This window comes from Polyodon spathula, chromosome 8, assembly GCF_017654505.1.
Source record: "Polyodon spathula isolate WHYD16114869_AA chromosome 8, ASM1765450v1, whole genome shotgun sequence".
NCBI lineage: Eukaryota > Metazoa > Chordata > Actinopteri > Acipenseriformes > Polyodontidae > Polyodon > Polyodon spathula.
In genome coordinates, this window is record NC_054541.1 from 12,955,375 (window position 1) to 12,974,440 (window position 19,066).

A 19,066-nucleotide genomic window follows, 5' to 3' on the forward strand; every position below is an offset into this window, starting at 1 on the left:
GAGTTAGGGATGACAATTCCTGCTGAAAAGAACACAAGGGCTAAAGCTGCAGTGCAATGCAAGAACGTACTGCAACTACATCGTGTTTTAATGTGGAAAATCTTTTTTACATTTCTGTGCTAGCATGTTCAGCCTTTGTTTTGTCCGTTTCACATGGTCTTGCTTTATAGCAGTGCTGGCAGTGGTATTTACTGATGCTTGTGATCCACCCTTCTTTGAATGTCTCCTGTTGAGCCTGTGAAGAAGGTAGAAGTGTGCCACTGCTGTAATGAGCAGCTAGCATGCGCAGCATGCCAAAGAAAACCAATCAGAAAAGATAGGGAAACATAAGGTGGTTAAAAAAGAGCCAGACAGACAGACGAGAGGAAAGAGCAGGCTACAAGCCAAGCGAATCGCTCACGATTTCTTTCTAATTCCCTGAATGCACCCTTTTATTCTGGGATCACAAACTGAAAAATGTGATGTTTGTTCCGTTAGTCCTTTAAAATCCCTCAATCATGCTTTAACGACTTCAAAGCAGGCTTCACAAAAGCCAAACAGATTTTTTCAGTGAGATACGTGAGCTGGATCCAGCGGCAGCGTCAGAAAACAAAGCTGATTTAGAATCGGTTCTGCTACAGCCTTAACCTCTGCCCAAGAGGGACCTGGGGCCTCAGAATGCATCAAGAGCGTGTGTTTACTAAGGGTACTGGTCAGGCCTTGCGCTCACAGGGCAGTATCTGGAAACCTCCAGAAGATACCAAGCTGGTTAACGCAGTTTCTCCGTGACGTTGTGGGGTAAGAGAGTTGCACGCAACGGGACAGGATAGTAGGGGGCTGTTCGGATAACATAGGGCTTTTAAATGCAAATTTGGATAATCAAGGTTTTACTCCCAGTAGTCCAAGGATTCCTAACGTATTTATTTATTTAATGTCTAAGAGTAGTCTGACATGCATAGAATATTTATTACATAGTCTGATTAAAAAGCCTCTGATTTTAAAGAGTGCTAGCAGAGCATCTCCTGTGTGTGTGTGGTGAGATAGCACCCCCTTTTGGTAGTGTGGCGAGCCTGCTATCCTCACGCAGTTATGTCATTTTTGGGGTTTCTGGGTTGTAGGCAGAGTACTGACACGTAATATGCAGTAAATACATGTTTTATTTATTCAGTCCAAAACAAGGCAATAGGTCAACTGGCCCTTTAAATGCAAACAAGGCAAAAACAACATGTACAAAATTCAAACAAAAGAAAAACCTAGCTCTCTCTGAGCTCTGCCTTGACTGGGGGATTTCCCTCGTTTAGTCCCTATCAATAAAGAAGAGGGCTAATTCCTGCTCCCCTTCTTAACCAAAAGGTTATATATTTCTAGTTTTACCTTTCTTTCCAGTTGCGCTACCAAAAACTCCTTGTTTCCTTCAGCAATGTTTATAACCATACCTCATGCTAACACCACACCAAGGGCTGTTTGCACTGGCCTTTTATACCAGCCCTTATTAGTTCATTGTAACCAGCTGTCTATTTAACTAACTTGTTATACCCAAATTGGCCTCATTAGACCATTGCCTTCTGGGAGATGTAGTTTTCTGTCTCTCTGAACTACATCTCTCGCCTCCACTGCATCTGCAGTGGTACATGGGGTATACACTTCTAGCGACACAGGAACCAATATATCTCCCTTCTGCTATTCTACCCCATACTTTACCATAGTGTATGTGTCAGTCAGTTTGAATGTACAAAGCCAGAGTTCTGTGCATTGGGTTCAAGTGGTGCTCCACAAGCCACACTGTACCCTCACTCTGTAATCCTTCCTTTACAGCTGTCCTCGGTGTCCTGTCATCCTTGGGAGTTAGAGAAATGGGGTCTGCTCTGTGTGATCCAGGGAGAAACAGCTTGTAATCACAATCTAGCAAAGCTGTAAATCAACTGGAAACACATCAAGGGGGGTATGGATCCGAACAAGCCTTTAAAACCCTACTGTGGGTATTAGGAGGGATCCTTATATAATAACTTGTGTGCAATTTCATCATCCTCACCACTACATGGTAATGTAATCAATGCGATGCTATGCATGGTTTATAACAAGGCAGCGAGGAAGAGAGGCAATGCCCTTCATGAGTCCCCCTGCTGCCATTCCAGCCTCCTCATTGGCTGCTCATAGCAACCAATCAGACAGGGTCAGAACAACACCAATGCCCTCCCCTGAGCTCACAGTTTGTGTACACTCCATTGTAGTACCACTCAATATATCCAGGTGGCATCATCTTCCATTACTTGCTTCAGTTCTTTGAGACATCCATTTATTGTCATCTCCCTCAAATAATCCAAGATCTTAACCACAGCCTCCCAATCCCTCAATTCTAACCACTAGACCACACCATCTCCCAGTCTCCTTTTTTTAAACTGCTGTGCAGAGCTGCAAACTAGACTAATCCACTGAGCCAGTGCAGCCCGGCAGCCCCACCACCTTGTGTCATTAAAACGAGAACAAAGAGGAGCCAAGAAGAGTCTTAATACATGCAGAAATATATTGGATGTTTTTGTGAGGTTGCTCAAGGAAGCAATTGAATTTCTAACGAGGGCTCTTCAATATCGCCCGATGTATTATTTGATAGGTTCTGTTGATAACGCTTGTTTCATGAGTTTGTGAGTGTGTGTGTGGTGGAAGATTGTATAGATAAATTGCTGTTGCCAAAGGAGATGGAAGTAGACAGCAATCCCCGTGCTTTCTCCTAGGGAGAAGGAGGAGCCTCAGGGAAGCTGGAGAAGGCAGAGAGCTGCTTTGAGGAAAGTTAATCTGCTCCATCCCTTCCCAGAAAGCTCACTGGTTAGACCGACGGCCACAGTGACAAGAGCCACTGATTGCATTCTGTACTGTCTGTTGGTTTACTTTGTTCCTGAATAAAACTATTTTGATTAAAACTTAACTGAAGAAGACTGGCTGATTATTTTAAAGAAGAAATCCACCCATTTCTTCCTGCTTGACAGAAAGGTAGATACAAAGCATCTGTAAGCATTGAGAGGAGGCTGTAGAAATCCCATTGTCTATTCATCAATTCACCTGGAAAGGATGGATCGATAGAAATGCCACACACCAGAATTTAGCTCAATTCTCAGCTTTAGAAATTGCATCAACACCCCCGGCTCCCTGAGCAATAACAGCAGGTCTTGACAGCACAGCGATGGAGGGACTGTTTTGTGAGTTTCTTTGCAGAGACAAAAAGCTCACAATAACGTTTCCCGTGCTCTGGGATGACAGCGTGAGGGATTTAAAGAATAGCAAAGGGCTGGCCTTTAATATTACTCTGCTCAGCTGTTAAAATGTGTTTCAATCTCAGTGCATTTCTGCAACAGATGAAAGAAAGGCATTTTTGTTGTGTTCCGTTTTTAGAACGCTAGAGCGTTTAGAGCCCCCCCGCCCTGCACCTACAAACAACCTATGCTAGTAGGGACTACAGTTTCTGTGCATGGAACGCCAGCTATGTCATCATGAAGGTCAAACCTCTTTAATGGAACACTGAGCAGATTGGCGTGGCTTTGTGAAGGGCGTAGTCCTTTACATTTGCATGTCGTCACCAGGCAGACACACGGCATGCAGGACATCATTGACTTAGTCCTGTAGATGCTGTAATCACCTCACAGCACTCAAGGTCAAGCACATACATTAGCTTCAACAATAACCCATATATTAAGCAGAAATCCCGCTATAACTGATTAGAGTGCATACCGATTGGATCAGGGGGATTCAAGGCTACTGTTTGAAAGCAAAGTAAGATCCTAGTGAATGCCTGGCTTTGGTAAACCACTGATAACCACAGCAGAATTTATAGAAAAGAGCTCCCTGGATTTAAGGCTTCATCGGTAGACCGGGCTGACTACACGCACTGCACTTTACTGGGAAAAGGACCTGCTCGTGTTTCAAAGACATTGCAGGAGCTTTTGTTATTACTTCTCAATGCCATGGAACATGCTGGGTACTATACTGCATAACCTTGCTTTCCTCAAAGGTTACTCCACATAAGAACCGCCAGCGTTAGGAAACCAAGCAGGGTTTGCAGAGCACAAAATCATTCGTAACCACGGTTACTTTTCTTAATAATCCCCAACAAAACCTTCTGCCAATGCAAAGTATAGATCCTTCTGATTGATTGTAGAAAGCGGCGTGTATAATAGTGGACTGGTAATCTCAGCGCTGGAGAGCGAGCACACGCTGGCATGAGCTCAGAGCCCAGTTTCATCTTCATTAACCTCCCCCAGAATGAGATGCAGAGACAGAAGGAAGTACAACTGACCAAAATGAAACATAGAAATCGTGACTGTACCTGAGCAAACTGCAGAGGAAACTACAGCCTGCAAAATGCTAGTGTACTGTTAAAAATAGCAGCCTACAGAAATGCACAGATGCACTGTTATATATCTATCTATATATATGGGAACACTTTACATGAAGTGTCTCTAATTACTGTGTATTTACATGGCAGTTACTTAGTAAATACATGTGTACAGAGTTACAACACTACTAGAAACCTTTAAAACAACTGAAATATTTTCTGCATTACCAAAATGACAAAACAACAACTAGTATTTCTTGTCAAAGCATCTTATTGAGCTGAAACAGCTGTTATTGTTATTTTAGTACAGAGAGAGAATAGTATAATAATCTTTAACCATGCGGTGCTTTCCTAGTTTGTGCAGTCTGGACGAGAGCTTGCAGGGAGAGCATTTCAAATGAACAGGGTTTACCTCTCCTGAAGATAAAAGAAATTTCATTTAAAAAATAATAATTACAAAGAAATACCAAGAATGAATCTGCTGAAGCAGGTGCTGATTCTTATTAGAATACAGACTCTGCTCAGGTAAGCCTCCTGGGTAACGCAGAGTCAGCTGCGTGCTCAAATGAACTGGCACATTGGATTCTGAGCATTGCTCCCCTACAAGTGTCATTTTAATAAGTGTGATTAAAGGTAAGATTCGCAGACAAGTGGCCCTGCAGTGAGTTTAATAACTCGAAGAGGTAATGACTGAAGCAACCACAGCAGAACCATCGCTGCTCCTTGACCGCCTCAATACATTGATGTATTGATTAGCTTTGTTAACATTTAAGAGATTTTAACAACCACATATTGACAATGCCAACCCCCAGTTCACTGCTGTTACACACAGCCGCAAAGTAACACTATATGAATACAATCCCTGCATTATTAACTTGTTAAGAAACACAATTATTATTTTCTTTTGCCTTTAACCAGCATTTAATCTAAAAAAAAACCTACTCCGTCTTTCATGGCAGCCTGTTTGTTTAACAATGTCAATTCAGTTTGTCCCATTGCAAACCTGTGGGAGTGATCAGATACTGAACAAGACACACTTTGTAACCAGCATGGTATAGACTGGTAACCCAATCTAGCAAGGCTAACACCCTTGGTTATACTACACTGTACTTTAGTAGAATGAATGGAGAATGCATTATTTGGCTTGGTCCAGCTATCCCCAGATAGAGCAGGCTCGGGACCCCATTCCCCTCCAGACTCCAGGTCTCTGGGGTCTGGAGGTTGAGGGTCCCTGACCTGGATCTCTGCTGGACACAGTCTGCTGTCGAACAGGCAGCTTCCACAAACTGACTCAGCAATGAAAATACAAAGAAATGCATTGATTGACCTCTGAATGGTCAAGCACTGACACCTCCTGTAACCCTTCGGAAACACAGCCCCTCAAAACACGTGATTCATACCGAAGTGGAGTGGATACAGGGGGCAAGCACAATGCATGTCAGTATGTCTCACTAGTGCACTGCATACATGTGCAGGCACAAAACCAACGACCTTGACTATTACATATATATTAAATTAATCTGATTGATTCTTTTATCTGGTCTGGACAATTTGATTGTATTACAATAAAATTTACTAAACCACGTCCTGTGCAAGCTTCACACTAAACAAATACACTAATTGTTACTTTCACCACCTGAATTTTTTCCCCATGGAAATCCATGCAGATTTCTTTGTTAACGACGAGAGCAAAAGAACTAAAGCAGCCACTGAGAGTCCGGAATGGAGAGAAGGTGCTGAGGTATGAGAGAGCTGCAGTGGAAAGATTATCGGGTTCAATATTCATTGCTGTTTTCCAGGTTTCAGAGCGGAGGGTCTGTTGTAACAGGCAGGGCTCCGTGTCTGCAAAGGTATTTTCTACTGAGGCTCTCGGTGTCCGAGAGAAAAAAAAATTCCCTTGTAAAAAATTCCCCAGGCAGTTATTAAGACATGACGCAGTCAGTCATAACTAAACATCATTCTAAGTGTACAGTACGCCTTTGCAGAGCAAGACAGAGGCCCAGGGGGATTCAGGGATGCTAGTGATTGAGTGTGTGGCTGGAGCCCTGGGGGTGTGAGGCAGCTGTCTTGGAGCACCCTCCTTCCCCAACGCAGAGGAATTCAAAGCCTCTCGAGCTGCCTCTGCCCTGGATTCCACTGCGATGAACAGACCAGTGCTGCTGCAAACTGCGGCTTTGAGAAGTCAGCTTGCAAACAAAGGGGACAACAGAACCTCTTTGTGAAAGCACCAAGGACGGATACGCAGAGGAGAGAGAGCTGCAGGATTGAATCAAACACAAAGCAGCAGGTAGGAGGGGCTGCTCATTACAAAACCAGAGGACTTCTAATGCAAAGTCAGCTGAGCAACCTTTCCCCACCTACATTGAGTATGAAGTCAGGAAACAGACAGAGCACACAGTTCAACAGATGATATTAACGGTGCTATTTCATGCAGTCAAAGCCTTGAAACACACACACACCTACACACACACACACACACACACACTTGTGCACACACACACACACACACACACACACACCCTTAGCACCACACACACACACACAACACACACACATCACACACAGCACACACACACACACACACACACACACACTCACACACACATACATACACACACATTCACACATACACACACACTCACACACTCTCATGCACAAACACACACGCACACACACATATATATACACACACACTCATACAAACACGCACGACACACACTGTGCACCTCACACAACACCCACCAGTCAGTAGGTACACACAAACGCACAAACACACACACACACTCACGCAAACACACACGCACTCAAACACACACAGACACATGCACACACACACACACACAGGGATACACACAAGCACACACACACACACACACACACACAACTCACACACACACACACACACACACACACACACACTAACACACACACTCACACTCACACACACATACACACACCCATTCACACATACACACACACTCACGCCACCCTCTCATCACACAAACGTGCACACACACTGCACACACCACTTACACATATATACACACAACACCTCACACCACACACTCACGACACACACTACAACTCACACGCACAAACACACGCACACACACACATATATACACACACACTCACACACACCTACACACACATACTCACACTCACACACACATACACACACACACACACACACACACACACACACACACACACACACACACACACACACACACACACATACACACACACAGACACACACACACTCACACACTCTCACGCACAAACACACACGCACACACATGCTCACACACACACACACACACACACACTCTCACACTCACTCACACACACACACACTCACACACACACACACACACACACACACGCACACACATACAAGCACACACGTACTCATACACACACACACACACACTCAGACACACACACACACACACTCACAAACACACACACACACACACACCTCAGTGTTCACAAACACACCACGCACACACACCACTACACACACACGCATCACACCCCTCACACACGATACGGCACGCAAAACACAAACGCACACACACGCTCACACACACACTCACACACACACACACACACACTCTCACTCACAAACACACACTCACACACACACACACACACACACAGCACACACGTACTCACACACACGCACACCAACTCAGACACACAGAACCACACACCTCAGACATGCCAAACACACAGCACACACACACACACTCACACACTCTCATGCACAAACACACACGCACACACACATATATATACACAGCACCACACAACCTCACAGGGGGGTTTGACTCACAACAGAACACAACACAACCTTCACCACACACACACACACACACACACACACACACACACACACACACACACACACACACACACCACAGAGGTATGAAGTGAAAGAAGGTCGTCTCAAAGGGAACAGAATCCTCTGGACTTCCATTTTGAGGTAGATCAATCAATCTACCTTTCCACATTAACCTATCAATCCACTTCAAAGAATGCATCCAAATTTCAAACCTGGTATCATCTATGGTATCTTTTTTTAGATGTTGGTGCTTAAACAATCTATTAGCCACTCAGCATGGGTCCATGGATGCTGCAGTTCTTCTGCAGATGTGAGTGACCCAATCCTGCTTGCAGCTGGATTAGCTCAGCCCGAGTGCCAGCATTAATGAGCTGCTCACTGGGGACTCATAGCATGACCCCCCCCCCCCCCCCCCCCCCCCCAGGGCTGTGCAGCAGGACAAACATGACATATGTTCTCCAGCATGCAGCGATACTGTATGATCAGTCACTGCATTAAGCAGTTACTGTACATGCTTATTTTGAAATGGGCCATTGCCATGTCCAACATTTATCAGATTAATCAACTGGGATATCTGTTTATATTTTTTTACAAGTCACTTCAGAAGCTGTATGGTGTGGATGTTTCTAAGGTTTCCCCTAAGTGTGTGCTCTGGTAGCACTGTAAGGACTCGCTGAAGCTTTTACTGTGAGACTCTGAGCAGAGGATAAGCCATAAAGCCAAACGTCTCTGCAGCAACATCACTGTCACGACTTTTAATCTCTGAGGTAAGAACAAGACCATTACAAATGGTATCTCCGAATGCTGCCCTCGTACTGCAGATGTACACCGGGCTTAGCATACAAATTGGTAGACCGCGAAAAAAAAAAAGCAAAAAACACTGTTCCATGAGGTGTGCAAATGCAAAAGGATTAGGTTAATACCTAGCTAGCCAGCCAAAATAGTGCATCAAACAGACATACAAACTGAGTCAACTGATAAGAGCTGTGCAGTGTGCGTGCATTTCAGCACCATGGAGAGCTCCATGCAGTCCTATTGTATTTGCAGGCACAGAGCAGATCTAATGGGAAATCAGCACCGGATAGCAGATATCCTTCCTAGCACAGCACTAACTGATTGGCTGATTTCAGCACCTTGGACAAAGTTACAGCACTATTTATTATACAGCGATGGTTGCCAACTCAAGTCCAAGGGGACAACTATAAGTCTGGGTTTTTGAGTCAACTGTGACCTACATACAGTAATTACTTCATGTCAGCAGTGTACATAAAAAATGATTTTTAGATATTCTTGTACAGTAAGTGGTTATTTTCCATATGCAGTACAAATAGAGTACAATACCAATAAAATAATTTAACTCACATCAGTTTAATACAAAAACCTGCATAGTGGTCCCTGTTTTAAAAACCTGCACATTGGGATGCTACACCAAGAAGGCATTGTTGCCTCTTCACATACAGGCAAGGAAGACAGCACATTCCTGCAGTGATCATACACTTCTCGAGCTGTAGTCATGGGGACGGCCGCGTGCGCCAGCTCTGAGACTCCTGAGCAGAAATAGCATGCATGGACACGCACACACACACACACACACACACACACACACACACACACACACACACACACACACACAGTATCTATACAGGCACATGCAAACACACAGAACAGTGCATCGTCTTCCTATTCACAAGACATGAAGCCCAGTCGCATCAAGCGCTTTTTGATTTGATCCCAGCAGATGAATACATCAGAGTGGAAATAAGATTCAGTGATAATGGTTCAGTAATCTGATTTGTTAATTAATTTCTGTGTTGTCTATTTCAGAATGCAGGTTATATATATAGAGCAATTCTCTGCCAATAGGCGAGGATTGAGATTCTGCTACTAGGGATTAGGAAACATTTTAAAATATGTCTTACCTCTGTGGCACTGACTATTTTTCTATCAATCTCTATCAAACTACCTACAGAACACATACACACAGACCCACACACACACACACACATATAATACATTGAGAATGCATACTTTTAAATATCTATCTCTCTATTTGACTATCTATCTCTTTTTCTGTATGAGCTGTGCTGTACTGAACTGCATTGACTGCATGCATCCCTCGTGTAGTATCTTCCTATTTTTCTGTAGCAGACCCTATTATTATTCCTGTCACAGACCCCATGCAGCAGCAGCAGCAGCAGCAACAGCCCTCAGCTAGATTCCGTCACTCACCCTGGTTGGGTCCCCCATCCCCATCCTCGCAGTCTGTCAGGTTGTTGAGCATCCTCCTGCCCTGCTGTTCCCTGGCTGGCTGGTTCCAGTAGGAGCCTGGGTCAGGTCCTGCGTGCTGAGTCTGCTCCTGAGGGAGATGTCCTCAAATAAAAATGAATCAGCACCAGCGGCTTCTTCTTTCGTTGTCTTCGTTTTTTCTATGCTTCTTTAAGGAGCCAGGTTTCCTTGTTCTCTCTTCGTCTTCTTCTTCACAGGTCTCACTGTGTGCGTGTTTTTTTTCTCTCTCTCTCTCTCTCTTTCGCTCGCTCTCTCTCTCTCTCTTTTGGAGTGTAGGAGGAGGAGGAGGATGGAGAGATGGAGTGGTTGCAGCAGGAGTGATGGAACGCCTCAGTACACCTCAGTCTCACACACACTCAGCATCCACAACCAGCCCCAGTCAGTCCAAACCTGACAACTGAATTCATCATGCATTCAGGAGGTATTATCTCAGCTCTCTCTCTCTTTCTCCCTCTCCCTCTCCTCGATCTCTCTGAGTGCCAATGGAAGGAGGGGGGGGGGGGGCTCCTCTAGCATCTCTCTATATGTCTTGTATAATGTAGGGTTTCCTGGATAGAGATGCTGTATATTCATCCTCATTCTTTCCCATTTTGTTGTTGTTTGATTACTTGCTTATTACAGGCAGCATAAAAGACATAACACCTTTCGTTTTCAGCTGCGTGTGTTTTGATTGACCTGTCAATGTTAATCTATTAATTCGCTGAGCAGTAAACTCCAAATTGTCATTAGCTCATACTTTTGTCTAAACAGAAAAGAAAACACAATTTTAATTCTGTTAAATAAGTAACAGCTTTAGACTATTTAGAGTCAATAGCTTTGAGGATCTAGCCCATAGTGGAACACCCTCCTGTATACACACTATATATATATATATACAGAGTATAAATCTAGTGTTTTCTGTTCTTTTTTCATTCTTAGTCTTGGCCTCTACACACCGGATGTGATGCACATGTCACACAGCACCACGACAAAAACAGATTTCTTTTATTTGTACGATCCGTTTGCACTGCCTGTGATGAGATGGGCGACACTGAAGCGATGCGGGAAAAAATAGGATTGGCATCTATGTTAGCGATTTTGTCACGTGGCAGCTAGAGAACTGACCAATGAGGAACAGCTTCCCTTGCGCGCCTTCTTCAATAAACAATGGCGGAAGAAAAGATCATTCTTGCAGCATCAAAATACCTGCTGCACAATAAAGGACACAAAAATTATAAAGACACGGCAGTGAGGAGAACAGCTGGCAGTCCATTTCCAGGGAACTGGCTATCGCTGGTGTGTACGATTCATTTACCTTTACTGAAATAAGTATTCTGAAGAGCTAGTAAGTATTCTCTATTTTTATCACATGTGTGATTTTTTTCGCGTCGTATTCAGTTTGTGGAGACCTTTAGTTTGTATTTCACCACCTCATTTGTGTTCACACTTGCGTGGTTTCTTTGGTTTACAATTACCCTACTTGTGGATCGATAGAGAATGCATCTCGTACAGTCACTGTGATCCATGAGGACTGCAAACAGAGCCCCCCCCCCGCCCCATACACACACAGTACAGCACAGACAGACCCAGCACACGTCAATAAAAGCCAAGCTTGCCTGCAACAGAACTGTATCAGGTAGCATGAAGACCGCAATCAGTGTGACAACATGAATAATGCACGGTGATGCGATGGAGCATTCAGACATGCAGCAGAACACCACTGATCAGACATGATGGTTGCATGTAATACATAAGAGTATTTTAAATGTGTGTGACTGCAAAAGAACATATAGATGCTTAAGCTCTGGAATGTGTGTGCAAGGGTCGGTTGTGGAGAGCAATGCATTTCAAGACACAGCATCTGTGGAATCAGCTTGTCATACAGCTGCTATCGGACAGCATTCATATATCATTGCTATTGGAAAGCATGACTTACTGTTGCTGCATACTGCACTGCATGGATATTTTTAAATCTCATTTTATATCGCTGACCCCCTTTTTTGGTATTTTGTATGCTCGGGTCTCGCTGCGCTCAGGTCTCACAGCGCTCAGGTCTCACCGCACTCAGGTCTCACAGTGCTCAGGTCTCACAGCGCTCAGGTCTCACAGCACTCAGGTCCCACAGCACTCAGGTCTCGCCGTGCTCAGGTCTCACAGCGCTCAGGTCTCACAGTGCTCAGGTCTCACAGCGCTCAGGTCTCATAGCGCTCAGGTCTCACAGCGCTCAGGTCTCACAGCGCTCAGGTCTCACAGCGCTCAGGTCTCACAGCGCTCAGGTCTCGTGCTCAGGTCTCACAGCGCTCAGGTCTCACAGCGCTCAGGTCTCACAGCGCTCAGGTCTCGTCGTGCTCGGGTCTCGCCACGCTCGGGTCTCGCTGTGCTCAGGACGAAGTAATCAGTGAATGTAAGCATTAAAATAAGGAAAGAGAAAGATCTCGACCTTGTTTGAGGTTCTTTTTCACAGCAGCGAGGCCTCTGCTTTAAACTGATACCTGTGTCTGAGCCCCAGTGCAGTAGGGCTACAGCATGAAAGAGGGCATGCAGTCCAGTTCTGCAGTCAGCCAGGTCAGTAATCAGTAATACACTATCAATAGTAATCAGACAGTGCAGCAAGTCTATAGTTACACAGCTGTGTAGAGAAATGCCAATACAAACCCATCGACCCAGAACAGTTACATTTCTACCACTTGTAATATACGAACGAGTCTGACAACTCAATAACGCTAGCCAGACACCTACTGGTAAAACGTCAAACGTTACTGCGACAAATTCAATACGGCTAATATTCAATAGCAGGGGTGTCCAACCCTGGTCCTGGAGGGCGATTCCACTCCAGGTTTAACAGGTGAAATAAGATCATCAACAACATTCAGAGTGTGGATGAAGGTTTAATTGGTTAAACCATTTAGAACAAGGCTGGAACAAAGACCAGGAGTGGAAGAGCCCACTCTGGACACTGTGCTTCAGTGCACAAACAGCAGTGCCGGGTCTAGAGCCAGCAGAATAACAAAACTTGCAAACAAACACAACTTTAAATCACACAAGGTGGTGGGATCGCCTGAGGCAGCACAACAATACAGTACAATGAAATGCTTAACGAATGCATTATAACAAACATTACTCATTTTTATAACACATCGTAAACGCTTCCCACTGCACTGTAAGTCAATTATATTATATAGTAAACAGGTATCCCTCGACAACTGTCACCAAGACCTTTAAGAATCTGTTTACAACCTGGTCGCTCTTTAATGGATCCTTACATTAAAGCCTGACCCTCTCCTTATCAGCGTGAGGTGACCAATTAAACCACGGGACGCACCCTGTGCACCGTGAGAACAGCATACTCTGAAGAGCAGAGTTCAGCAGATGAGAAGCAAGACAACTGTCATTTTCTGTCCTTGTCTCTCGCATCGATCCTACCTGCTTACCCTTGCTGTTCTTTAAAACCACATACAGAAGTTCTTCATAATCAAAAATGTATCCGATTGTACCTAACTACAACCCAAAACGGCTATAGGAGGGTAGAAGAGGCAATTCCCCTTGTGGGGACAGTCAGACAAGCAGACAGAGCTTTGAATCAAAGGCAACTACTAACCACACATCAAGTGGGCATTCAGACAGTATTCAGTATCTCTACGGATAACAATCTCCACTTCTACTTCACAGAGAAGACTATAAGCACACCACTACAGTGAACCCTAAACACAATGCACTAAATCAACACATGCTAACAAGTGTATAGTAAGTGGGGTGTTGCTGATTGCGTTATCACTGCTGTGTTTGACATCCAATGCACCTTTAAAGTGCTTCGAGATCCAGCACTTCAGTGTTCGAATAAGCACAGTCAAAATGTAATTATTGCTGCTGATGAGCTGACAAGCTGATCCCTGCAGACTCCTTTGCTCACCCAGCAACGCAGGACACTAGGACCAGCACTGCTACTGCAGAGAAAGGCTCAAGCAGGAGAATGAAGGATCTACTCATCATGTTAAGGATCATGTAACCCCAATCCTATATGCTACAGAGACTAGGACCAGAGGACAAGGCTGGAAGTGAAGTGGAGACGGACTGAGGAAAGAGGGAAGGAGACTCTTCTTCACACAGAGATGGTGCTGGAATCGCTCAGGTGCTGGGCACCACAGGAGCCCTCCTCTAGGTTGACTGGCACTCAGCAAGATGCTCAAGGGCTTCCAAATTCATTTCCATCTGCAGATTGCAGCCATCCCAAAACTGGTCAGTGTAAATAGTCTCTGGCACAAGGACTGGCCATCACATTGACCCAGGCGGTGCCTTGCTGCGCTGACGTTCAGTCATGTTCAAGGTCCGGTGAAACAGGACCTCTAAACCTGGTATCATGGGAAGCATTGTCCACTCATATTTTAAGGAAGGCATTGCACATCTCAAATTCACTTTATTGAGCTGCTGTAACCTGCTTTAGTTTGCTCCTCACAACCCACTGAAGTTGGGATTTTAAACAGTCCTCCAGCCCATCTTAATTCACTGGGACTTTAAGACACTGCATTTCTTTTACTTTACTGAGATTTAATCCTTCCTAAGAATCCCTATTGTGTTCCCCAGCAGTGCTCCAGCAGCCTCGCAACAAGTGGGCTGGTAGGAAACGTTAGCCACTGAAATGTGAGGCAGATCGCCCGTGGATCATTTGTTTGGTGTGTGCTGCAGTCCAGTGCTGGTGGAAGCGCTGTAAGTGATGAATTGCAATAATCAACCGCGGGTGACACAATCAAAGCATGAATATATCACTGTCACCTTGAGTGAGACACAAATAAATATTGTTTCTTTCTTCAAAACCTTGGACAGGGGAAAGGGGAGTGGAAAATAAATTCTGCCCAGCAATGCTTCCCCATTGGCTGAGAACTAAGCAGTACTCTGCCCACGGAAAGCATTCCACCATTCTGATTGGAGGGAAGCGTGTAGAAAATGTGCATTTGGTGATCTTAAAATATAAAAATAATATAAATATAAATATGATCACTGGGAAATAATATGTGAAAGGCACTAAGAAACCACTGTCCCTTTCTTAAGCAAGACATCTTTATCTCCAAAGCCTCTCTCATTATAATAAGCATCTTGTCATCTAACCAGATCATGCTGTGCTAAACAAACCAATTTCAGCACATAATGGAATCAACATTTTGAAGGCAAAAATAAATGACATATTAATTAATGCGCATTTCAGTAAATGGATGACTATTCAAGGATACTATTTAAAGAACCATTGTCTTTATGTGAAGCAGAATGAAGGAATTAAAGAAGGCAACAATCTCACAGCAGCAGGTCCCAATGGAGATGAGCTTCAACACACAGTAAGACTGGAAGTGAAGGCAGAGCATCTACACCTCTCTGAGCACTGCCCCCTTGAGGAGACCAGTGTTCACTACATTACTGAAGTACGGGTACTCAATCAGTGTGCCCATTGCTACAGAGTATGAGGGGAAACGCATCATAAAACCCAGCCATCTAGCCAGACTGTCACAGCTTATAGGTAATGCCTCTATACATGTTCTGACACACAGTTTACCCTGCTTAACTCGAGAATACCTGGAAGCCACCCTTTACGAGGCTCCAAACATGGGCAGGCAAACCATGTCATGAAATTTTATTGAATGCCACCATAAAATAGGAAGCTAATACTGGTGCTTCTTTATTGAATCTTCAAGCTGTGCTTATAACGATTACACTATGTAACACAATTTTTGTTCCTGGGTAGTAAGTGTTATTTCCTAATTGCTTATGCCTCAAAAGTATAGAAAATGGCAAATATTCCCCACAAACTTTGCTTTTGTGACCAGGACAGTGATATTTCAAAATATCACTATTTCCAATGGGAAAACGGGCAAATGTGTGTCTTTTCGTTCACATAAAGTCAGAAAAAAACAACATATGAATCCAAATTAACATGTATTTATACTAAAGTAATACAAAAATGACTACAAAAGATTTAGAAGTGAGTAGTTTTTCGAGATTTACAATTATACTGTATTTAATAATAGCCATTTTTCTATACTTTTGAGGCATAAGCAATTAGGAAATAACATTTACTACCCAGGAACAAAAAAAAAAAAAAAAAAATTGTTACACAGTGTTATTGATCTCCATACTATGCCATTAAATAACAAGATAATTAAGAATAACTATAAAAGCAGTATTAATTCAATAAAGAATGGGGTTCTGTATTAATAGTCTGAAAGCAGTATTAATTCAATAAAGGATGATGTTCTGTATTCATCTTCTGCTCCTCCTCCAAAGCAGTTTGATAGCACCTTTTACAATTTTAATATGCATGCAACTCCTATAATGATACAGTATTATGAGCCCTATTGTAGCCTGTGAGCGTTTGCAAGTACATCCTAATTGGAAAGAAAATACTGCACAGCACGTAGTATTAACCCTTTATTTCTCTTTATTTCAATTGCATCGTGGTGCTGTAGTTAGTTTATCATGTTTAGTAAGTGTTTTTAATTCAAGATAACAGATAAAAGGAAATGTATAACACTGTGAACAGTTTAGTAATTGCAGCAGAACATTATATTTTACTGTTATACAAAAAGGAGGAAAAAGAAAGTTTAATCTTTGAATTGCTTGAATGGCATTGCGTCAAATACAAAAATAATAACTAGCTTTCAGAACCGTTTTCTGTAAATGCATAACTATAACTGTGTCTTTTGTGCTGCTCTCTGAGCTGGCTGCACTATGTAAACTGTGTCTCAGATGCTCAGTTATGAAATGTGCAAAGCAAGATACAAAGCAGGCATGGAGTCATTTATTATTTTTCTTAATGTAAGGGTAGACCTGGCCACCAGCGACACGCGAAATCCTCTCTTGCACGTCCAGCTTCCTGGCGCTTGTTGAGAAGTGTGTACTGGAACTTAACCTAGGCACACAATTCCCCTAATTCAGAATAATCATGGTACATTTTAGCAGGGCATGCATGCATCTATAACTTCAAACAGTCTTGAAATCTAATGCAAAACTTTGAAGACAAACAAGCATTTGGGCTGTTGCACTGATGAAGGCACTGTGTACTGTATATAGAGTGTACAGAACTAGCAAGAAACCTCTACACTGTACTGTATATAGCAGCGATAAGCTCTACACTGTACTGTATATAACAGTAATATAGAACTAGCATGAAGTCTCTACACTGTACTGTATATTGGAGCTTTTAAATGAGCCCATTGAGTTATTTGAAGTTTTGCACAATATAACTATGTGCTGGCTGTGTCCTCCCCAGCGCCAGCCCTTGTGGTTTAACAGTCCATTACCCAGCTTGTTCACAGCAGCACTAAAAGGCTCATCACTTGAGCATGGGGAAGTTAATAACGATGGGGAATTGAAATGGGGTCAGTCAACAGTAACACAATGATCAGGGCTCAAGGAGCCACTGAGGCTGGGTGAGAGTTAGTGTGGTTTAGGGTGAGATAACACACCTGTTGGGAACAATAAGAATGTATCGTGGCTCATCGCGTTTAGTGCAGTGCATCACCTACCCCAGGATGGAGTTAAACAACTTCATTAAGGACCCTCCCCCCAAGAGCTGGGTAGAGAATTGAGATTCTCTATTACTCTCCTTCTTTCCTATCTCTGTCTGCATCTGCCTACCAATCCCCTTTATCTTTAGATTTATATATCCCTATATGTAGCTATCTAGTTCTCTCTAGCAGCTCTCTCTATTTATCCATCCTCCTCCTTTTCTTCTCCTCTGTAATCATCAGTTTGTTCGTCTTTGTATAATGATGTTTAGCGTGATGCAGAGCCTCATGGACCGGTATTTTAGATTTCATTTTAATACCTCAAGCAGGGTTGCTCTGGCAGTGGCCAGGTATTGCCCTGGCTAAGATGGCATTGATGACACTGCAGCTGGAACGGCAGCCCAGGAGCCCGGTCCAGTTGGGGGTGGAAGCATTGATATACAATGCTTTCACAAGCAAGGATACCATGATATACAATGCTTCCTCAACAAGGATACCATGATATACAATGTTTCCTCAAGCAAGGATACCATTAGACCACTTGAAATGATTGTTAAACGAATGCGTTTCAGCATGAACTATGAATTATCTGGCTGTGGTTTTGTTAATGTCTATTGCATAGGAAGGAAATAAGCCAAAAACTCAATGTAGAGAATGCTGCATTCCAGCATGTTAGCTCTGGTGTTTTTATTATAGCAACAGAACCCCTTGATGGAATTACAGCCCTAGTGCATGCACTTCTTCTTCTTCTTCTTCTTCTTCTTCTTCTTCTTCTTCTTGATTTTTTATTGTGTTTCTAAAAGAACAGTGCATCTCCCTTGTAACACTGCAGTAAAAGTTCAGATGAATTCAGATACAACACAGGTACCCCAGTGTTTTCAGATCAGCATTCCTAACCAGTATCAGCCCTGAATGGAGATGATGGGGATTGTGCTGGAGTATTACTGGGTATTACTGGGCATTACTTAACATGCTAGAAACCATATTTAGATAATAACGTCTCCTGGGTTAGGGTTAAGGTTAGAGTTAGGTTTAGGGTTAGGGTTAGGGTAAGTGTTAGTGTAGGTTTGTAGTGTAGGTGTTATTGTTATTGTTAGTGTTAATGTTAGAGTTAGGGTTAGGGTTAGGGTTAGGGTAAGTGTTAGTGTAGGTTTG

General features: G+C 43.4%; 1 protein-coding gene across 4 annotated transcripts in view; it reads right to left on the reverse strand.

Annotated features, from left to right (window-relative positions):
- Nucleotides 1-19,066, reverse strand: part of LOC121319438 (solute carrier family 12 member 5-like) — a 98,920-nt gene that overhangs the window by 45,641 nt on the left and 34,213 nt on the right. The window contains exon 1 of one of the 4 annotated variants that reach the window (XM_041256879.1): nt 10,383-10,833. The exons of the other annotated variants lie outside the window; for them this stretch is intronic. Within the exon in view, the coding sequence (XP_041112813.1) occupies nt 10,383-10,434 (52 nt within the window). The 5' untranslated portion in view covers nt 10,435-10,833. Of the gene's footprint in view, nt 1-10,382; nt 10,834-19,066 lie in introns of those variants that run through there. 4 annotated transcript variants of the gene reach the window in all.